This window comes from Staurois parvus, unplaced genomic scaffold (assembly GCF_062004578.1).
Source record: "Staurois parvus isolate SC_StPar_1 unplaced genomic scaffold, SC_StPar_1.0 ptg000015l, whole genome shotgun sequence".
NCBI classification, from domain to species: Eukaryota; Metazoa; Chordata; class Amphibia; order Anura; family Ranidae; genus Staurois; species Staurois parvus.
This window is the reverse complement of record NW_028317811.1, coordinates 3,150,307-3,174,104: the sequence shown is the minus strand read 5'-3', so window position 1 is coordinate 3,174,104 and position 23,798 is coordinate 3,150,307. Positions and strand designations below refer to the sequence as shown.

At 42.5% G+C, this 23,798-nt stretch overlaps 1 protein-coding gene across 1 annotated transcript in view; it reads left to right on the top strand.

Moving 5' to 3' along the window:
* The first annotated feature begins 3,641 nt into the window (after positions 1-3,641).
* EMILIN2 (elastin microfibril interfacer 2) overlaps positions 3,642-23,798 on the top strand; it is a 95,220-nt gene continuing 75,063 nt past the window's right edge. Inside the window, exons 1-2 of the mRNA XM_089678212.1 lie at positions 3,642-3,966; positions 7,988-8,110. Coding sequence (XP_089534338.1) covers positions 3,836-3,966; positions 7,988-8,110 — 254 coding nt within the window. The 5' untranslated portion in view covers positions 3,642-3,835. The remainder of the gene's footprint in view (positions 3,967-7,987; positions 8,111-23,798) is intronic.

Genomic DNA, 23,798 nt, shown 5'->3' with positions numbered 1-23,798 from the left:
TCCCCCCCAAAATGAGTGCCAAATATTAAAGAGGAGGGGAAAAAGGAGGCAAACAAGCGCAACTTCCCCTTTTGGGTGAGGATCCGATTTAAAGCGGAGTTCCAGCTGAAAAAAAAAAAGTCAGCAGCAACAAAAACTGTAGCTGCTGACTTTTAAAATACAGCCACTTACCTCTCCCTCGATCCCGCGGTGTCCTCACCACCGCTGGTTCCACCGGCTGTCTTCTCTCTCTAGCGCCAGCATCTTCAGTGTGGGCAGCCGGCTGTGACAGCTTGCAGCTTCACAGCCGGGTGCCCACTGCGCATGCGCGAGAAGCTCTGCACTTTGTGAATGTCCCCGTAGTCTTCTGGGACCTGTCAAGTGTCCCAGAAGACTATTGGAGGGGGGAGGACAACCTCCTCTTCTGATAGCAGCGGAGGTGGAAGCAGGTACCTGTTCCCTAAAGGTGCCAATCCTTAATGGGGAGCGGGGGGCAGAGCATTAAATCGGAACTTCACCTTTTGGGTGGAACTCCGCTTTAAGCTGTGAAGGACAGGTGCAGACCAGCATGGAGCCCACTCACACTCCTGTAGCAGATGATGCAAATCTGAAAAGAAGGGTCTCACACTGCTGGTATCATCCACAACAAACTTTATTAGAGATTGCTTAGACAGAACTTAGTTCTGCCATGGTGTTCTGTCTGAGCTGTCTCCAGTAAAGTTTGTGGATGATACCAGCGGCATGCGACCTTCTTTTCAGCTGGCATGGAATTGTATTTTTCTCATTATAATTACAAGCAAATTTCTAGAGCAACCCTTTTCAAGCAGGGTGCCTTGAGGTTTCTTCAGGGGTGCCTTGGCAAAATGCCTAAAAGTTGCCCAAAACTTGTATACAAGCCAGAGGTGCAGCCTGACTTTTAGTTACATAAAGCCACAAGTTTTCATTGTGCATCATTACAACCTTATAGCCGCTGGTGTCCTGACAATTCACAGTTCTGTCCTCTTTGCTGCTGACTGCTTAGACGGGGCAGAGATGAGCCGCTGCATGAAGAAGTTCAGGATATGGCAGAGGAGTTCTGTCCTCCTTTCTGCTGTTGACTGCTGAGACAAGATAGGGAAGAAGACGTGGGGGTGCTGAGGCTGCACAGATAGACACAGGATCTGTAGGAGGAGTTCTATCCTCCTCTTTGCTGCTGACTGCTTAGACGGGGGCAGAGATGGGCCACTGCATGGAGCAGCACAGGATCTGGCAGAGGAGTTCTGTCCTCCTTTCTGCAGTTGACTGCTGAGACAAGGTAGGGAAGAAGATGAAGAGTGCTGAGGCTGCATAGAGAGATGCAGGATCTGTAGGAGGAGTACTGTCCCCCTATTTGCTGCTGACTGCTTAGACGGGGGCAGAGATGAGCTGCTGCATGGAGAAGCACAGGATCTGGCAGAGGAGTTCTGTCCTCCTTTCTGCTGCTGACTGCTGAGACAAGGTAGGGAAGGAGACGAGGGGGTGCCGCAGCTCCAGGAGCGGTGTGAGGGCCACATGTAATGGCCTGGTGGGCCAGCTTCAGCCTGTGGGCCTTGTGTTTGGCAGATGCACCATAGCCGAAACAGTTAACCATTGAAATGCAGGCAAAAACTTCAACTTCCTGGAGTTTAGTAATAATTTCTAGCACAAGTGAGAAAACATTTCCATGACATCTGTATACACTTTTCACTTGGACCTTTCTAACTGAAAAAAAGGTTGAGAAACACTGTTCTAGGCACTCCACTCCCTCGTACATCAGATCACCACTATCAAAAGTCCAGAGTCTCTCACTCTCCCTTACATCCCATTGCACCCCCCCTTTATCTTGCGCTGCTGCTAGGGAGAAGCTGGAAAGCAGAAATTGCAGAGTCTGCAGGAGGAACAGAGGAGGACTGGAGTCAGCTGTCAGAGTAAGCTGAATGCTGAGACCAGGGAGGCGGAGACGAGGGGATGCTGAGGCTGCACAGAGAGACGCAGGATCTGTAGGAGGAGTTCTATCCTCCTCTTTGCTGCTGACTGCTTAGACGGGGGCAGAGATGAGCTGCTGCATGGAGAAGTGCAGGATCTGGCAGACGAGTTATGTCCTCCTTTCTGCTGTTGACTGCTGAAACAAGATAGGGAAGAAGACGAGGGGGTGCTGAGGCTGCACAGAGAGATGCAGGATCTGTATGAGGAGTACTGTCCCCCTCTTTGCTGCTGACTGCTTAGACGGGGGCAGAGATGAGCTGCTGCATGGAGAAGCACAGGATCTGGCAGAGGAGTTCTGTCCTCCTTTCTGCTGCTGACTGCTGAGACAAGGTAGGGAAGGAGACGAGGGGGTGCCGCAGCTCCAGGAGCGGTGTGAGGGCCACATGTAATGGCCTGGTGGGCCAGCTTCAGCCTGTGGGCCTTGTGTTTGGCAGATGCACCATAGCCGAAACAGTTAACCATTGAAATGCAGGCAAAAACTTCAACTTCCTGGAGTTTAGTAATAATTTCTAGCACAAGTGAGAAAACATTTCCATGACATCTGTATACACTTTTCACTTGGACCTTTATAACTGAAAAAAAGGTTGAGAAACACTGTTCTAGGCACTCCACTCCCTCGTACATCAGATCACCACTATCAAAAGTCCAGAGTCTCTCACTCTCCCTTACATCCCATTGCACCCCCCTTTATCTTGCGCTGCTGCTAGGGAGAAGCTGGAAAGCAGAAATTGCAGAGTCTGCAGGAGGAACAGAGGAGGACTGGAGTCAGCTGTCAGAGTAAGCTGAATGCTGAGACCGGGGAGGCGGAGACGAGGGGATGCTGAGGCTGCACAGAGAGACGCAGGATCTGTAGGAGGAGTTCTATCCTCCTCTTTGCTGCTGACTGCTTAGACGGGGGCAGAGATGAGCTGCTGCATGGAGAAGTGCAGGATCTGGCAGACGAGTTATGTCCTCCTTTCTGCTGTTGACTGCTGAAACAAGATAGGGAAGAAGACGAGGGGGTGCTGAGGCTGCACAGAGAGATGCAGGATCTGTATGAGGAGTACTCCCCTCTTTGCTGTTGACTGCTTAGACGGGGGCAGAGATGAGCCACTGCATGGAGAAGTGCAGGATCTGGCAGAGGAGTTCTGTCCTCCTTTCTGCTGCTGACTGCTGAGACAAGGTAGGGAAGGAGAGGAGGGGGTGCCGCAGCTGCAGGAGCGGTGTGAGGGCCACATGTGATGGCCTGGTGGGACATCTTCAGCTTGTGTTTGGCAGATGCACCATAGCCGAAACAGTTAACCATTGAAGTGCAGGCAAAAACTTCAACTTCCTGGAGTTTAGTAATAATTTCTAGCACAAGTGAGAAAACATTTCCATGACATATGTACACACTTTTCACTTGGACCTTTCTAACAGCAGGCTCTGGGCCATCCAAGACTTTGGCTGCAAAGCAAAACATTAGAAGAGCACAGAACTGTAAGATCGGCCAAACCAGCTCTTATGAGTCTGTAAACTAACAGAAGCTTCCAGACAAGGCAGGCTGGAATCATCCCGAGCCCAAGGATCCCGCACATCCCTACATGGACAGACCTGGCCTCCCATGAGCACGATGACGGCTAAGTCACAGCAGTCCACAGCAGGACTTTCATCTAGGAGATATGACGTCATGGGGACCTCAGTGGGAGGAGGAGGAGGTGTGGAAGGGAAGGATGAAGCATTGCTCGGATCTACAGAGAAAGAAAGGAGCTCCGCTAACAGTCATCCCCGAACCCATCGTTAGGGAGGAATCTGTCCGGGATCGGTGCTCTCCTCCTCTGCACTGATTGTCTTCTGCCGGGATCGGTGATCGCAGCTTCTGGGGAATAGTTGGACGTTTTGTGAGGAGTGTGAAATGATGGGGCGGTCAGGGAAAGCGGCTGGAGTCGGTCTATGGACTGGGCTCCTTCTTCTCATCAGTGGAGGTCTGCTCATAGAAGGAACCCCACCACAGCTCACCTACCACCGCCCGGCACAGAGGGGCAAGTAAGTGCCATTAGGGAACAATCTTCACCCCACATCGGGAACCAACCTTCACCCCACATCGGGGACCAACTCCGACCACATGGAGCTTTGGAGGGAGAACTTTGATGATCCAAGCTTTCAGCTGCTTCTCATTTTAGCATGATTGATCACTTCTCTGTGTTGGGGATACTTGTACCAGCTTAGACTTTTCTTATTGTTATCATCTTCTATACTGCTATCTTATTGTTTTTATTCTTTCTTATTGTTATCATTTCTTTCTTTCTTGTTATCACCATCTCCTTTGTGATTACTTTTGTTTCCAAAATTTTTTACATCTCAGGTCAGGTTTATGAAGTCCAAGGACTGGTAGAGTTCATGGTGGCCATACACATCTCCAGTTTATTATCCAATCTATGTGCGATTCAATCAAAACTATCAAATCAACCAACAATCGAATAGGCAGAATTTCCCTGCTGATTGATTTTAGAGCAGATTTGATCAAATTGAGGATGGGGAAATCATCAGTCATTTTGCATCGATTGGCAGCACTGAGATGCTTTGGTCATGAACAGGGGCGGACTGACAACTCATGGGGCCCCTGAGCAATAGGGGATCATGGGGCCCCTGTGTCCTTGCCCATGCTCAAAGCACACCCAAAAAAGCCTATAAAAAGGTACCAGGGGCATTTAATGGGGCACCCTACTGACCACGTGCAGTGCCCAAGTGCTCCAATGGTCAGTGCGCCCATGGTCATGAATATGTTCATACTTTGATCAATAAGATTACAAGATTGCGTGTTGAAAACAGAGATGGGATCGATAACTTACGATTGTACTTTCCAGCTATCGATCGAAATCCACTATTTAGCATATTGATCTGAGGGGGGTTCACTATAGATCAATTTATCTGTTGGGTGAGATTGATTGGAAAAGGGATCAATCATTTATTGAAGCATGTATGGCCATCATAAACAATTCCTTTTTTGATTTAAAGTGACCTTTATTGGTATGAAAATTCATATAATATCTATTCTAAAATTCTGAATGTTAGTTACAAGTTAGTTTCCTGCACTCCTCTGAAATTCCAATCCAGTAATGTCAATGAAGGCAGTCAGAGCCTCTCCCCAGCCTGACATGGCTGATAACAAATGGGCTGCATTCATCCACACAGCTAATACAACATGTGAACATGTTCCCTTGTGACATGTATGGACATTTTTCCATATGTATCTGATGTTATTAATGATTTCATTAATGCATTGGGATTTGTTGATTTCTGTTTGCCCATTGGTTTTACAGCTGTATATTCTAGTTTCCAGGTACACATTCTTGTGCCGCCTTTAGTGGCTAGGGTTCCAGCTATGCCACTGCTGTCATGCAGATAATGAAGAGTTTGGCATGTATTGCTTTTTATAGGTTACAATGTGAGTCTGATACACTGACTGCTAAGGTGGCATCCTATTGGAGTAAATGTAAATCTGTGTTGGTGTGTAAAGGAATCCAGTATTGGGAAAATACTGCTCAGCTGTCATGCTGATCCAAAGGCTTCAGTGCTTTCATTGCGGGTTTTCTGTACATTTTTGCCAACTGCTTTCATATTCTGGATCAGTGATTTAGATATTACTGAGGCCAGATACTGTAGCTAGGTGACCAGACATTTTAAAAGGAGGTAAATATTGTCAGTCTAGGTATTATTTTTCTTAGAATTTAAAGCAGTATTAAATCCAAAAACAAACATATTATATTTCAAATTACCAATTCCTAAACGAGGTGGCTGCCTTAGTTTCTTTTTCTTAGGCTTTTTTCTCTTCTTTTCACATGGTGATCTGGGCAGTAAGTCTGTTGTGTTTCATCATCCTTTGATCGACCAAGCTGTTCAACATAATTGGCAGTTAGAAGGTTGACACAAACCACTTAAACTGACAGGGGTGGTTACAATCATCAGCCTGTATTCATTTGCGTTCAACCTTTATCCCATAAGAAAAATAAACTATTGCTGTAACTACCTAAAGTGTTAGCTGGAGTTTGGCTTCAATTTGTTTGTCAAGTCTATCTAAATCTGCTAGATCCTCTAACTTTATCACCAGATTGACAATGCTGCTGTCCAAGGGTGTCTCCATTTCTCTTCCATCTAGAATAGAGACATCCGAAGACAAGAAATGTGTTACTGGCTGAATCACCAGGTGAAAATATAGAAAATAAATCCTAAAATGAAAACTAATGCAGCCACAACCTTTTAAAGTGGTTCTAAAGTCAGAAGTTTTTTTTTTTTACCTTAATACATTACTTGCATTAACATAAAAAAACCTTCCACTAGCCATACCTTTCCCCTCCTCTCCCTAAACACTTACTCATCACCTTTCAATCCAGCCCTGTCCCATCTGCAGCAGCACTGGTCTCTTTTCTTGGTCTCATAGGAGACTCTGAGAAAAGCAGGAGCCACTGGCTCTTGCTGCTGTCAGTCAGATGCAATGTGGAGGGACTGGGACAAGCTGCTCAGTTCAGTAACACACCTACACATGTGCCCCCATAACATACAGCTTGCTATTGGGGCACACGCAGGAGAGGAGGAGCAGGGAGCGCCCATGGTGGACTTCAGAAGAGGAGATAAGGGGGCTGCTCTGTGCAATATCCTTGCACAGAGCAGATGAATATAACTTTTTATTTCAAGGAAAATAATGTGAGCCTTTAATATCACTTTGAGGATTAGTAAGATGCAACATGTAATATTTTTGTTAGTTAGGGGAGATTGATGAATGTGCACTAATTGACAACTTGAATTCTTATTACAAAGGTAAAGTAGTATTCCAGGCTATTGCTAACTAAGCTTGAACCTACTTCCCCCAATCATATTCTAACTACCCTGTGAAAGGAAGATGCTTGAGCTGAGGGGCGCTCCAGTCCAGTCACGTGATCGCCTTCGAGGCGAGAAGAGGGGCAGCCAACAACGGATGTCCAATAGTAAGCCTACAGGTGATGTCACTGCACAGTCTTTGCAGCCGATCTCTCCTCTCCCATGAAGCCGGCGCTGGGAGGCGATCACGTGATCAGACTAGATTTTTAGTGGAACATGTAACATGTTCCCACTGCTGCAGTTGCTGCACACTGCCCTCTCTCCCTGTGACATCAGTACAGAAAGAAGTTCCCCATATTGGCTGTTACTTTTTTAAAACAGCATGGCCGTGGTGGGGGGGGGGGGGGTGTCTCTGCCCATATGGCTGCGTCATTCATTCACAAAGTTTTGTGAATGAATGAACTACAAATCCCGACAGCTTCTGAATGAGCTGCCACAATGATTTTGAGCTCATTTATTCTTCCTGTCACAGTGTATCTGCTTGTCTGTACAAGGTACAAGTACACACATACACTGACAGGTTTGCAGGAGTCCTCCATGGAACCAGCGATCTGCTGACTGCTGTTGCAATCCGTTCCAGGCTCAAAAAAAAGAGTAAATGGACTTTTTTTTTTTACCTGCAAAAAATTGGCTTTTTTTTTTTAAAGTTAACTATCTTTAAGCATACTTAGCCTGCACTTCCACTTTACAAAGCAAGCTCCAGCACCATAAAACACACACCTCTTAATACATCTGTTTTGTAATAGATGTGATATTTCTGCTTTCATTTATGAAAAGTCAGTTAATTTATCCTAATGATGAATGTACAGGTTTATTACTTACTATCTCGACCGAGTAGCTCTTTCATTTATCAATCATCCTCTCCAACTTTTGTTCTAGCATTTGTTACTTGAAACAACTCCGTAATCACTGTACAAGTAGAGGAATCTCTAGGATTCTCTAGCTGTTTACCTATTGTGTTCTTTTGTTTGACAGTGAAGGGTTAGAAGTTCTTTTAGTACATCAAGTAAAGGGATACAAAAGAGGTGCTGTCCATTTTACAGTAAATTCGAACCATTGTTTGAGACTAAAGTAGAGTAATGGACAATATCAGCTCATCTTGCATATCAGAATGAGTGCTGTTGAATAGTCCTGTGTACTGTCCTGTATAGTGATTGATCTGACACTTATTGTCATTCTTGTCCTTTAGGAACTGGTGTGCGTACATCGTCAACAAGAATGTCAGCTGCACGGTCATGGAAGGGACTGAGAGTTTTATCCAGCCTCAGTACAAATGTGCCTGGAATCAGGTTCACTGTCAGCCAACATTAGCGTAAGTGATTTTGAAGTCACTGTATGGAGAATATAAGGCAATTTGATCACTGATAGTTTTGAAAATATTGCTGTAGTATAACTAATACAATGCAGGAGATGCTGCATAGTGGAGCTGAAGTGTGTGGTTTAAAAATTGTCATAATTATGTGATAAATGTACTGTATTACAGAAAGTTAATTAACTTTAAGTCCTCATGCACTCTTGACGTTTTTAGAGCGGCTGTTTTTGGCTTTTGACATTTTTTTCTACAGCTAGTAAACCCCCCAGCATGTTATCCTATGTGTCCATGCACACATAGACTGTAATCAGTGTTTTTTGGCTGGAAAAAAACCCCAGGACTTGTGGGTTTTTAGAGGAGTTTTTAGCTATAAAAACGCTCTAACGCTGAAACACGTGGTAAAACGCCGCAAACCGGCGTTTGTGGACTTTTTTTTGACCCAAAAAATTTTTTGCTAATGCAAAAAGGCTGAAAAACATGTTTTTAATGTGACTTTACACAGCTAACGTTACCAGCATTATCAAAACGTCCAGTGTGCATGAGGGCTAATTCGATGGTTTTCTAAATTCTTTATGTACATGGCTGTACAGTGAGCAGATCCTGCCCAATCACTTTCCTCAGACCTACTGCCACTGCATAGAGCCAGATGAATTAAAAGGTGCAACTGTACACAGTTATGTGCCAGGGGTTGCATAAAGCATGTGCAGAGACAAAAGCTCAAAAGGCAGATAGTGTGTGTTCAGGGCATACGGTTGTGTTAAAAATAATAGCAGTGTGTTGAAAAAAGTGAATAAAGCTCAATATCCTTCTAATAGCTTTTATTTACATACACACAAATGCATTGGGAACACTACACTTTCTATTCCAAATCAAAACATGAAGAAAAATATATCAAATTTGTGTTGTTCCTCTAAAAAAAAATTGAAGAAAAGTGAATATTAGACTGTTCAAAAAAATAGCAGTGTTTGTATTCTTCCTTACAAACTCAAACATTCACTATATAAACTGAAAAATGTTTGAAGATTTTGCTTTCCTTTGAATCACTTAATGAATATTTAGTTGTATAAGCACTGTTTCTGAGAACTGCTGTACATCTGTGTTGCATGGAGTCAACCAACTTCTGGCACTTGTGAACAGGTATTCCAGCCCAGGATGATTGGGCTACATTCCACAGTTCTTCTCTATTTCTTGGTTGTGCCTCAAAAACTGCATTTTTGATGTCACCCCACAAGTTTTCTATTGGTTTAAGATCCGGGGATTGGGCTGGCTACTCCATAACGTTGATCTTGTTGGTCTGGAACCAAGATGTTGCACGTTTACTGGTGTGTTTGGGGTCGTTGTCTTGTTGGAACACCCATTTCAAGGGCATTTCCTCTTCAGCATAAGGCAGCATGACCTCTTCAAGTATTCTGATATATTCAAACTGATCCATGATCCCTGGTATGCGATAAATAGACCCAACACCGTAGTATGAGAAACATCCCCATATCATGATGCTTGCGCAACCATGCTTCACTGTCTTCACAGTGTACTGTGCCTTGAATTCAGTGTTTGGGGGTCGTCTGACAAACTGTCTCCGGCCACTAGACCCAAAAAGAACAATCTTACTTACATCAGTCCACAAAATGTTGCGCCATTTCTCTTTAGGCCAGTCAATGTGCTCTTTGGCAAATTGTATCCTCTTCAGCACGTCTTTTTTTCAACAGTGGGACTTTGCGGGGGCTTCTTCCAGATAGCTTGGCTTCACATAGGCGTCTTCTATTTGTAACAGTACTCACAGGTAACTTTACACCTTCTTTGATCTTCCTGGAGCTGATTGTTGGCTGAGTCCTTGCCATTTTGGCTATTTTTCTATCCATTCGAATGGTAGTTTTTCGCTTTCTTCCACGTCTTTCAGGTTTTGGTTGCCATTTTAAAGCATTTGCGATCATTTTAGCTGAGCAGCCTATCATTTTCTGCACTTCTTTATATGTTTTCCCCTCTCCAATCAACTTTTTAATCAAGGTATGTTGTTCTTCTGAACAATGTCTGGAACGACCCATTTTCCTCAGAATTTCAGAGAGAAATGCACTGTAACCAGCATGTACAACATTTGCTGCCTTCCTTCCTTAAAAAAGGGCAATAATTGCCACCTGTTTTTCAAAGAATGAATGACCTCACTAATAGAACTCCACACTGCTATTATTTTAAACATGCCCCTTTCAATTAGTGATTCAATTACACAGAATCAGCAGCATGTATGTCATGACTGTTGGGTCTGTTGGATTTCTATTACTCTACTACACCTGCTAGTAAATTATTTGCCATGTAGAAATATAATTTCTATCAAAGACAGTGTTTGATCAGGTTAGTGATGTCTGACTGCTATTATTTTGAACACAACTGTATGTCTGGGTGGGTGCTTTCTGCAACCCCCAACCCAAAATCATGTACAACCACATCTTCTAAAATAATTCACTTGAATGATTGGTCATACATGGCCACTGTGGGTCCTGGAGTAGTGATGATGCAGACTCTGCATGTTGTATGGCTGCTGTACAGCCATGTGCACAGGCTTGATCAGTCATCTCTCCAAGAACAACTGGTGTTAAAATATATTATCGAACTAGAAAATATTAATTTCATAATACTTGTCAACAGTGACAGTAGTGTGTGTGTAGTATGAGTCTACATTAGGGATGAGTTCGCTGTTTGGCCTGAACGCTGAACATTTAGGGCATTGGGCGTGGACAAATGTGGCATCTTCTGGCTGTCAAAGGTTTCTAACAAAGCAGAGGCTGCCTGCACTCGCTGTGTCCTCACCAACCAATATTGTCACACGGTCCATTTACTTACATGGCTGGGAATCCCCAAGCAATAGGCAGGGAATGGAGCAGGTTATGTCATTGCCTAAATATGGCCATATTTGGGCAATGATGTCAACACTATCCCAGCAGTCAATAGCTGCTAAGAAAGCAGCGGCTACTCGCACCCACTGTTTCCTTACCAACCACTGATGTCACTTGACCTACTCAATGACGTGACCAGGAATCCCCAGACACAGGAGCAAATAGGAGGAAATGGAGTGTTGCCTCATTGCCTAAATATAGCCATATTTGGGCAATACCTTGGATTATGTTTCTGGTATGGGTGTAAGTACTCTTCGGCCAACTATTCACAATTCAACTCCTTTTTTTAAAAAATCAACATTTGTCAATCTGGGTGTTGCTGACAGGGCGACCCACCAAACAAATTTTAGCTGATTCAGCATAATTTAGTCAAAATTCAATCCATGTTTGGCCAGTTAACCTGGCTGCTGTACTCATTATCACTCCAAGATAGCCATGCCTATTACAGTCTGATTTACAGTATCCTTTAATCCAGGGATTGAAATCTCCACTCGCCTGCTCGCCAATGGAGAGTGGACATTATGGTGGGGGCGAGTATGTCCCCCAGGGCCATCTTGCTGAGCAGACTCGGAGCTCAGGCCGGATTTTTCATTGGCACTGGGAGCCGTCAGACTGCTCAATAGCTGAGCGCAGTGAAAGCAAAGCAAGGAGTGTCTGCTGTGCTCTCTGCCTCTCCCTAGAGTGCAGTACCCGGATCTGTGAGTGAACAACAAAGTACTGCAACTTTTTATGGGATGGGAGGGTGGTGGTGTGTGTGTGTACGTACGTGTGTGTGTGTCTGTGTATGCATGCATAATTGTACGTGTCTGTGTGTGTGTACATGTGCCTGTGTGTGCATGTACGTGTGTTTGTGTGTATGTACAAACATGTGTCTGTGCTATGTGTCTGTGTGTATGTGCGTGTGTATTTCTGTGTATGTACATGTATCTGTGTGTATGCGTGTCTGTACGTGCCTGTGTGTGTGTACATGTGTCTCTGTGCGTGTGTGTGTGTGTACATGTTTCTGTGTGTGTGTATGTACGTGTGTGTGTACAGGTGTCTCTGTTTGTGTGTGTGTTTGTTGGTGGCGAGTAACTCTAAGGCCTGGCTAGTAGCTCAGGACTTGAAATTTTAAGCCCTGATTTAATCCATACATGCTCCTTCAGACCAGTCAAAACCATATAGTTGAAGGCCTGCCCAAGCAAACCAATATACAGTTGCAAGAAAAAGTATGTGAACCCCTTGGGATTACGTGGAGTTTTGCATGAATTGGGCATAAAATGTGCTCTGAACGGCATCTAAGTCACAACAATAGAAGAACACAGTCTGCTGAACATAATACTACACAAATATTAGATGTTGCCATGGTTTAATTGCACATAACATGTAAACATTCACAGTGCAGGGAGGAAAAAGTATGTGAAGCCCTAGCTTAATGACTTCTCCCAGAGCTCATTGGAGCCAGGAGTGAGCCAACTTTGACTCCAATCAGTGTGATGATATTGGATGTGTTGCTGACAGCTGTCCTGCCCTTAAAAAACACACACCTGTTTTGGGTTTACTGGTTTCAAGAAGCACTGTCTGATGTGAACCATGCCTCGCAGAAAAGAGCTATCAGAAGACCTACGATCAAGAATTGTTGACTTGCATGAAGCTGGAAAGGGTTACAAAAGTATCTCCAAAAGCCTTGATGTTCATGCGTCCACGGTAAGACAGACTGTCTACAAATGGAGAAAGTTTAGCACTGTTGCTACTCTTCCTAGGCGTGGTCGTCCTGTAAAAATGACTGCAAGAGCACAGCGCAGAATGCTGCATGAGGTAAAGAAGAATCCCAGAGTGTCAGCTAAAGACCTACAGAAATCTCTGGCACATACTAACATTTTTGTTGACACATCTACAATAAGGAAAACATTAAACAAGAATGGAGTACATGGGAGGACACCACGGAGGAAGCCATTGCTGTCCAAAAAGAATATTGCAGTACGTTTGAAGTATGCAAAAGAGCACGTGGATGTTCCACAGCACTACTGGCAAAATATACTGTGGACAGATGAAACCAAGATTGAGTTGTTTGGGAAGAACACACAACACTATGTGTGGAGAAAAAAAGGCACAGCACACCAACATCAAAACCTCATCCCCACTGTAAAACATGGCGGAGGGAGCATCATGGTTTGGGGCTGCTTTGCTGCCTCAGGGCCTGGATGGATTGTTGTCATTGATGGGAAAATGAATTCCAGAGTTTATCAAGACATTTTGCAGGAAAACGTACGACCATCTGTCCGCCAACTGAAGCTCTGCAGAGGATGGGTGAGGCAACAGGACAATGACCCAAAGCATACAAGTAATTCAACAAACCAATGGCTGCAACAGCACAGAATACGCCTTCTGGAGTGGCCCAGTCAGAGTCCTGACCTCAACCCGATTGAAATGCTGTGGCATGACCTTAAGAGAGCGATTCACACCAGACATCCCAAGAATATTGCTACACTGAAACAGTTTTGTGAAGAGGAGTGGTCCAAAATTACTCCAGATCGTTGTGCAGGTCTGATCTGCAACTACAGGAAACGTTTGGTTGAGGTTATTGCTGCCAAAGGAGGGTCAACCAGTTATTAAGTCCAAAGGTTCACATACTTTTTCCTCCCTGCACTGTGAATGTTTACATGTTATGTGCAATTAAACCATGGCAACATCTAATGTTTGTGTAGTATTATGTTCAGCAGACTATGTTCTTCTATTGTTGTGACTTAGATGACGTTCAGAGCACATTTTATGCCCAATTCATGCAAAACTCCACGTAATCCCAAGGGGTTCACATACTTTTTCTTGCAACTGTATTTTTTCCAGTCAGATACAAAATTGTAGAGCATAGTTGTTGGAAGATCTACTTTAATATGTACAATCAGATTGCAAGGTGTATATAATATATTCAGCACAATTCTCAGAATTCATAGCATCTTCTGCTTATATTAGCCTAACTATGTTCAGCCTTATTTTGGCAGTAGACAGTTTGAGATCCCTCATCTGTAGGAACAATCATGATCTCCTCCCTAGGTGTGACTGATTCATGTGCAGATGCAGTGCACTCACAATAAGAAATTTGTTACCTCTTCTCCATAAGAAAGGGACATTTCTGAGGGGTATTGCAGACATCTTCCACAATGTTGGTAAATCGTTATGTGTGATAATGAATGTTTCTGACACTTCAAAGACTCATTATTGGTTGTTGTCATCTCATACATGATTATTTATAGCAAGAGATGTTTGAGTTTGGAGCATAGCCTGGGGCTGTGTATGACTGAACACTGGTGATTACACATCTACACATTGTGAGATTACTGAAGAGATGAATTAATAGTTCTCTGGGGACTTTTGTCATTTTCACATAATAGTTGGTTCCACTGCAAACCAATTGCTAATAGAAGTAGAGTGGATAAAATCTGGATTGAAATCGCCTGTGAACAGCGACCACCAGGTGGTTTGGAACAAAAAAAAAGTTTTAAAGCTTTAATGTACATGTAAAAAGGTCCTGTTTTTCAATCCACCTCAGTCAGGGTCACATACTGCCTGGGGCCCGCGAACATGTATCTGATCTTCAGCCTTAAAGTGATTATAAACCCTCACCTTGTAAAACAACCCATTCAGTTTAAAATAGAAATTAAAGGAGGAGGAGAAGGAGGAGCACATTGATCTTCCCAGTGATAGGCTATGCAGGCGAGGGGGGCTGTCAGGACAAGTCTGATCATTGAAGGAGAGATCAATGAGTTCACAGCATAGCTAGAGAACTGACCACGCTGTGCTCTCATGCCTAGCGTGGTCAATTTTTAATAGGAAAGCAGAGGGACTGGCAGGAACACCAGGGATTTTACACAAAGGAAGCAACACAAAGAGAACAGGATACTTTTCATACAAGTACATGGTACAGAAGGCACATATCAGGAATATGAAATTCTTTAAGGAGACTTGATTGCAGGTTGTTTAGATGACTTTTTGTCAAGGGCATGATGACCTATGTATTTCTAGTGATAGCCTATTTTGGAGAAGGGTGGCAGAGAAGGTCACAAGCACTGTGCTACCAGCAACTGTTGAGTTACCACACCCCAACAGCCTCTGGACATCATGACTGCAACTGTCAGTCTTGCAATGCCTCATGGGACATGTATATCCACAACAGCTGGAGGGCAACAGGTTGCTAACCCCTGTTCTAAATACTGCCTTGCCTGTAAAAACATATCCTCTTCAACCTGTTCTGCCATTATGGTGAAATGTTAGCAGGGTCATAGAAGGCTCTCCAGGACACTCCATGGGCCCAATTAAACACACAAATACATTTCTTCAGAGGGTTTGGATCCTTTATAAATCAGTGTGCTTGTTGGCTGTTATCATGATGAAGGGGAAGGCAAAACACAGAGGCAGATCTGTAAGCCTGTGTGCACTGATAAAGGCTGTTTAGTCAGACGACTTATAGATGGTGTTCAGAAAAGGCTCAGTGTTGTGTTTTGGCCAGCATGTTGTATACTCACTGGCCACTTTATTAAGTACACCTGTTCAATTGCTTGGTAACACAAATTGCTAATCAGCCAATCACATGGCAGCAACTCATTGCATTTAGGCATGTAGACGTGGTAAAGACAACTTGCTGAAGTTCAAACCGAGCATTAGAATGGGGAAGACAGGGGATTTAAGTGACTTTGAGCATGGCATGGTTGTTGGTGCCAGACAGACTGGTCTGAGTATTTCAAAAATTGCTCGTCTACTGGGATTTTCACGCACAACCATCTCTAGGGTTTACAGAGACTGGTTCGAAAAAGAGATAATATACAGTGAGTGGCAGTTGTGTGGACAAAAATGCATTTTTGATGTCAGATGTTTTGATGGCCAGAGGAGAATAGGCAGACTGGTAGGGTCAGAATTTGGCATCACCCATCTTCCTTCTGGGTTCGCAAGCTCTGGCATTCTGATAGGCCCGGCCGCAATGACGTCATTCCCGCACATGCACGCAGGAGTCCCGGGTCACTGCACACAGCTCTGATGGAATGGCACAGGTATGCCATTCCTTCAGAGCGCGTGCGCCAGATTTAATGAAGAGAAAATATCTCCTAATTGGTGCACGTTTAGGAGATATTCATTTTACCTACCAAGTAAGTTTTATTACAAGCTTACCTGTAGGCAGGGGCGGACTGACAACTCATAGGGCCCCCCGGCAATAGGGGATCATAGGGCCCCTATGTCCTTGCCCAAACTCAAAAAAGCCTATGAAAAAGGTACCAGGGGCATCCCATGGGTCCCCCTACTGACCCCGGGCCCTCGGGCAGTGCCCGAGTTTCCAAATGGTCAGTCCTCCCCTGCCTGTAGGTAAAATTAAAAAACAGAGTTTACAACCACTTTAATAATAGCTGAAATGCATATATGATGCGTGCCCTATTTGTCTCTTGATCTTTCATTGAAGAACATTGGAGTATTTTCACCTTGTGTCAGAACCTTTCATGAATATTTAGAACTTTAATCAAGAAGAAGAGAGGGGACGCCACACTTTTGCAGAGGGATAAAGTCGCTGCTACAAGTTTAGTTTTGCATCCAGTGTACAGGCAAGTTGCCTGAATCTCCACTCTCTAGAGTGTTTTACTCAAACAATGACCTAATTTGTAGTGTTGATTCTACGAATGAGCTTGTTTCAGTGAAAGACATTGGAGGGCGGCTTCCTCTCTCTTCTTCATGCTTTATATTTCAAGCAAATGATGGACCGATGGGTGAGGCAGCACCTGTAGATGGGAGTGGGTGGGCAGATGTCCAGTAGCATGTTGGATTACTTGTATTTTGAACGTTATTTGCAGATGGAGGCTCTGTGACTGTATAAAGTATGTTAATACCCCAACTTTTAATTTTATCTACTTTCCAGTATGTTATTCTCCAGGATTTAGTACTAGAGAAAACATACTATACACTGTCCTTATTTCAATGCCTTTGTTTCCAAAAAACAAAGAAAATATGGGAGAGATGGGGCAGTCTGGCAAGGGCTGTTTGCAACGTCTGTTTGAACCAAAACAATGTGAGGGTAGTCAGCCAACTATGCATTAACCTACATTCATGCACATTAAAATTCAACTTCATGTTAATTAGAGGAAATGGTTACTGTTCAGTAGGATTAGCGAGCAAATCAACTACCAAAACCCATATTTCTTATTAGAAATGAACTTAACGGCATGACTACATTTAATGAACAGCAGCTAAGCCATGTGATGGATGCATGGCAGAATTAAAGTCACTGACTATTTTTGTCCATTCTAATGCTTTTTGTTACAATGGTTTACATAACCATTTCCAGCTGCTGAAAATTAAAGCCATCCAACATTGCTAGATATGATGTTATACATTGTAAGCTTTCCATAAATTTTATGATGATCACCAGGAAATGACATAATGGATTTTGTATTGACAGTGTTTATTTTTATGAACAGATTTTTTGGAATGTATTATTTGTCTAACAAGCTGCCTGTTCTTTAAAAACTTTAAATATCTAATGGCTTTTAAAAGACTAGATTGGAATCTGATTGACGTCTGAGAGTTCATTGATTAATAAGGACTATTACAGATTACTGCATTTATGTATATGGTAAAAGGATTTTGTGATAGACCTAACAAACTCTGTTATGGCAAAGCATAATCTCTCACATTTGCTGATGTTTAAGATTTGATTGGCTTAAAGTGATACTAAAGCTTGTTTTTTTTGTTTTTTCTAAAATAACAAACATGTGTATACACACCTTTTCTGTGCAGTGATTTTGCACAGAGCAGCCCTGATCCTCTTCTTTTCAGGTCCCCAACTGTGCTCCTGGCTCCTCCTCGAACAGTGCCCCCCTGGGAGCACCTCTGTTTGCTCGTTCATAAGGCACATAGAGCCATGGCTCGGCCCTGCCCCTGCACTCTCAATAGCTCACTGGCTGTGACTGACAACAGCAGAAGCCAATGGGCTTCTGTTGCTGTCTCAGCCAATGAGGAGGAAGAGTACCCAGGCAGCAGAGGGTGTTGAGAACATCGCTGGATTGGAGGGGGCTCATGTAAGGATTGGGGGAGGGCTGCACACAAGTTTTTTTTGCCTTCATGCATATATTACATGAAGGTAAAAAAACCTTGAGCCTCTAGAACCACTCTAATTTTCATTTTATCTCCCATTGTAAATGTATTACTCCACTGCCTGCCTGGTAGACACAGCAGGAAGTTGGAGAAAATCTCTCTAAGGCTGGCCATAGATGGGTTGTTTATCGGCCGAATTTTTGTCCAATTAACAAAAAATTGGTCATTCTGGCAGCGATGCTGCCACCAATGTCCACGAAAAATGGATGTTTTTCGTGGATTTTCCAGCATGACCGATAAAAGTAAATGAGAAGATCCGCGAAAAACGGCCGACAGTATTGCCCCACTAACGGCGTGAATATCGGCCGATTTTTCGTGCGGACGAAAATTCGGCTGATAAACGACCCGTCTATGGCCTGCATAAAGTGAGGTAGATCCTCGCTTAAGGCCAGCCATACATGGTTTGAAATTTGGCTGGTTCAGCGGGGACTGGCCGAATCTGATCAATGTATAGACATCCTGGTTGTACACCGATCTATTTTTTTTTCCCCAAACGATTATCTGTGCGTAATCTATGTCCTCCCTTTGTTGCCACAGCAACAAGTACCCCTATGAGAAGATTCCCTCTGCTTTCGGTGACAACAAATATTTGGATTTTCCTTACATTTCATTCTTTTGACGTTTGCTAGGACAAGCATGGTGACCTAGTGGTTAGCACTTATGCCTTTGCAGCACTAGGGTCCTCAGTTTGAATCCCAAGGGCTCATTCTGCTTATTTCTGTATATTCTCCCTGTGTTTGGGTGGGTCCCCTCTGGGAACTCCGGTTTCCTTCTTCACTGCAAAGACGTCCTGGCAGGTAAATTGGCACTAGTGTGTACAGTATATGGGGTAGGGTCCATAAATTGTACATTCGTTGGGGGCCTGATGTAAATGTGCAGTATGTACAGCACTGCTTGAACTGTTGGTGCTATATAATTATATACAGTGTAATAACAGAGTGTGGATCTCGCAAGCAGGGATATATAGAGCAGTAGACAATTTGACAAGCTAAACAATAACTACTCTATCCAAAATGTTCAAATGTTTTCGCTTTAGATATTCTGGGATCTGCAGAAAGAGAAATGATACTGCCCATACACTGTAATCTATAGCCATCTGATTTAATTTTACTAGAGTTTGATATCAAAATATGAACATTCACTGGTTGTACTGGCTGCAATTTACACATTTCTGTAATTGTTTTCTGTATCTATAGATCTTAAACTTCCTTTTTTTCTGATACTTTTTTCTTTTATGTAACTGGTTACTTCTAAAGATGTTTTCAAAATCACATTATGTGCATTAGTGTATAACACATAGCTGAATGCTGAAACAAGAATTTTTCATTACATAAAGGAAAGCATCCTCCTATCCCAGGCCCACACATGAATACTTCATTGCTTATTTAAAATGTAAATCAGCATCCATTGTCCCAGATAGCAGATGGACAATGTTTATTGGGGCACTGTTGATGGGAATAATATGGGTTCAATGCTCAATCTTGCATTTATTGTTGTTGTCTACACATATATGGATGAGAAGTATGGGGAATGTGGACAGTAACTGAACTATAGAACAAAGGAAGAATGGTCAAAGGTATTGCCACACCTTATTAGCATTGATCATTTAAATGTGGCATGTTTAAAATATTTGTGTAAACAAACACATGAACACACACTCTTCAATTAAACTTAACTTAAATTAGGTGAATTTAATTTATTGAAAACAAACAAGTTTGTTCGTGGTGAGAGCAATGTTAAAGTGGTAATAAATTCAAACGCAAACCTTTATTATTTTTCAGTTTTCTTAGATATGATGGTTGCATTAGCTTTCCTTCCTTTATTTTCACCTGGTGATTTAGCCCGTATGTCTGTTGTCTTGCAAACGTAGCAGTCAGTGTTGAGACAAACCATTTAACATTGACAGGGGTGCTTACAATGATCGGCTTTTATTCATGTAAATATGTAACTTCTTATAAGATGTTGGCTCAAGTTTTGCTTCAGTTTGTCAGTGTATTTAAATATGCTAGTGCATCTAACATCCCCTCCACCAGACTAACAGTGCTGCTCTCCAGAGGTGTCTCTGTTGCTCCTTCATCCAGAGTGTAGGAACCCTATTACAGGAAGTGTGTTACTGGTCAGATTACCAGGGGAAAATGCCTAAAAAAAAAACTAACGCAGCCACTATATGTAATGATTGGTAAGCTGCAATATATTCTATATTAATATTATTTTTGGTTTTGGGTTTATTACCACTTTAAATTGCATTCATGAAAACATTCTGGAAGCGGCCATGTTGAATCATTTTCTGCAGTAAGCAGCATAGAGCAGTTTGTAGAGGTCAGACTGTGCAGTATTTTAAAGTGGAACTTCACACTCTCAATCAGCATTGACTTTTTTTTTTAATCCTTATGCTGCTAACTTTCGTAAATAGATCGTAAAGTTTTTCATATTTACTTGTTTTAAACTATTTTTTATACATTTCTTCAGTTACTTCCTGGTTTCTTGCCTAGACAAATTACATCATATAGTGGATATAAAAAGTCTACACACCCCTGTTAAAATGTCAGGTGTCTGTGATGTAAAAAAAAAATTAGACAAAGATAAATACTTTCAGAACTTTTTCCACCTTTTACTGTGACCTACAGTATAAACTGTACAACTTAATTGGAAAACAAGCTGAAATCTTTTAGGGGGAGAAAGTAAACCTAAAAAATGTTTATGTGGTTGCATAAGTGTGCACACCCTGTTATAACTGGGGATGTAGCCGTGTTCAGAATTAGGCAATTACATTCAAAATCATGTTAAATAGGAGTCTGTACACACCTGCCATCATATAAAGTGCCTCAGATTAACCCTAAATAAAGTTCAGCTGTTCTAGTAGGTCTTTCCTGACATTTTCTTAGTCGCATCCTACAGCAAAAGCCATGGTCCGCAGAGAGCTTCCAAAGCATCACAGGCATCTCATTGTTAAAAGGTATCAGTCAGGAGAAGGGTACAAAAGAATTTCCAAGGCATTAGATATACCATGGAACACAGTGAAGAAAGTCATCATCAAGTGGAGAAAATATGGCACAACAGTGAAATTACCAAGAACTGAACATCCCTCCAAAATTTATGAGAAGACGAGACGAAAACTGGTTTGGGAGGCTGCCAAGAGGCCTACAGCAACATTAAAGGAGCTGCAGGAATATCTGGCAAGTACTGGCTGTGTGATACAATCTCCCGTATTCCTCATATGTCTGGGCTATGGGGTAGAATGGCAAGACGGAAGCCTTTCCTTACAAAGAAAAACAACCAAGCCCAGCTAAATTTCGCAAAACACATCTGAAGTCTCCCAAAAGCATGTGGGAAAATGTGTTATGGTCTGATGAAACCAAGGTTTAACTTTTTGGCCATAATTCCAAAAGATATGTTTGGCGCAAAAACAACACTGCACATCACCAAAAGAACACTATACCCACAGTGAAGCATGGTGGTGGCAGCATCATGCTTTGGGGCTGTTTTTTCTTCAGCTGAAACTGGGGCCTTAGTCAAGGTAGAGGGAATTATGAACAGTTCCAAATACCAGTCAATATTGGCACAAAACCTTCAGGCTTATGCTAGAAAGCTGAACATGAAGAGGAACGTCCTCTTTCAGCATGACAACGGCCCAAAGCATACATCCAAATCAAAAAAGGAATGGCTTCACCAGAAGAAGATTAAAGTTTTGGAATGGTCCAGCTAGAGCCCAGACCTGAATCTGATCAAAAATCTGTGGGGTAATCTGAGGAGGGCTGTGCAGAGGAGATGCCCTCGCAGTCTGACAAATTTGGAGTGTTTTTGCAAATGAGTGGAAGAGTGGAATTGGAAGAGTGGGCAAATATTGCCAAGTCAAGATGTGGCATGCTGATAGACTCATACCCAAAAAGACTGAGTGCTGGAATAAAATCAAAAGGTGCTTCAACGAAGTATTAGTTTAAGGGTGTGCACACTTATGCAACCATATTATTTTAGTTTTTTATTTTTACTTCCCTCCACCTAACAGATTTCAGTTTGTTGTTCAACTGACTTGTACAGTTTATAGGTTATATTAAAGGTGGAAGAAGTTCTGAAATGATTTATCTTTGTCTCATTTTTTTACATCACAGAAACCTGATATTTTAAAAGGGGTGTGTAGACCTTTTCTTTCCACTGTACATCCAAGGGTTCTTCTGGAGGGGAGGAGGGTTTTCTCACCTAAGCACATCCTCCTGCTTGTATTCCTGAACGAAGGGCAGATGAATTCCATGAAGTCAGTGCTACATGAATCATCTGCCCTTGTTCAAGATGGCCAGAAATGCTATGGGGTGCTTTTCAAAGTGATTTCTCAGCAAAATAAACATGGAGACATGGCTGAATGGGGGGGCTTTGAATATTAAAAATGAATTAAATAGCATTTTTGCTTTGCGGTGCTCAGATTCAGTTCAGTTCCGCTTTTACTGATAGATTGCTCTCTGCAAACAAGTCAGACATGGAAAGAAGAGGCATCAGTTGCAGATTTTCCACAATGAAGCTTTGAATCTTGCTGATTAGAAATCTGGCTGTTCTATGAGGGTAGAAAGGAAATCTGCGCAAACTGAAATTTTGGGTTCTGATATTTCCTCTCACCTCTTTCTAAAAATGCCAATTTCCTGACTATCATGTTGATCCTAAGATTTCAGCTTCTAGAGTTACTGACCCTGAACAAATGTCCTGGCTTTATGTGATGTATGCTTCTTTCAGGCCTTTGAGTCAACAAAACTATTAAATCAGTTCAACAGCCAGGCAGTTAGCAATCTTAGAAGGTCAGTAACGTCTGTATTTCTCTCACATTGATTATCCTTAAAGTGTATGGAAGCACCCTCTATGTACCTGAACTGTATCCATGTATTTACTTTATATGTTTATTTTCTGACATTTGTACTTTACGATAAACTAAATTAACTTTTTAACTTCAGCACCTTTGCCATTTTTTACTCACAAAAGTTGAAGCAGATCTTGAGACCTCTGCCATCCTCTAGTTCAGGTTGTAAGTGTTCACTTCTCTGGGATCTTTTCTTCCCACACACATTTCAGCAAAGTTCTGGAGGCGTGCACCACTTCCCAAGGGTATAATCACATTTATTGTTCAACACAAGAACAGACACTCCTCCCAGGATCCTCCCTCTAACATGTTTTGCCCCCTACTGGGCTTAATCATAGAGCTGGGTAAAGAGTCTGCGCTTGTGCATTAAAGTTGATTGTACTCTTTGGAAGCCGTGTGTGATTTCAGAATTTTGCCAATTCTTTCTTGGATATTGAATTGGTACACAGGTTAACCAGTCTCTTGTTGGATGAATTTGCTCTGTAAAACCTGTATAATCCTATTAAAATCATATATGAATATTTTAATCAGTAAAAAAGAGCTTGGTTTTGTATTAAAATGTAAGTTTGTCAACTCAACACTTGTATTTTATACTGATTTTAGATTATACAAATGTTTTGTTTTAATAATTTTCTATTTAAGGCGATTGTGTCTTCAGCCAATTTCCTCTCTTCTGCAATAAAAATGAGAACGTAGGGTGTTGTTGATGATCCGGCAGTTGTCCTGGTAACTCAACATCTGTCCAGGCTCAAATGGGGAGGCTGAGATAAAGTTGCTTATCCTAATCTAGCACTTTTTTCCCTGTTACTTAGACAGATGTAGCATTGTTTAAAAAAAAACTAAA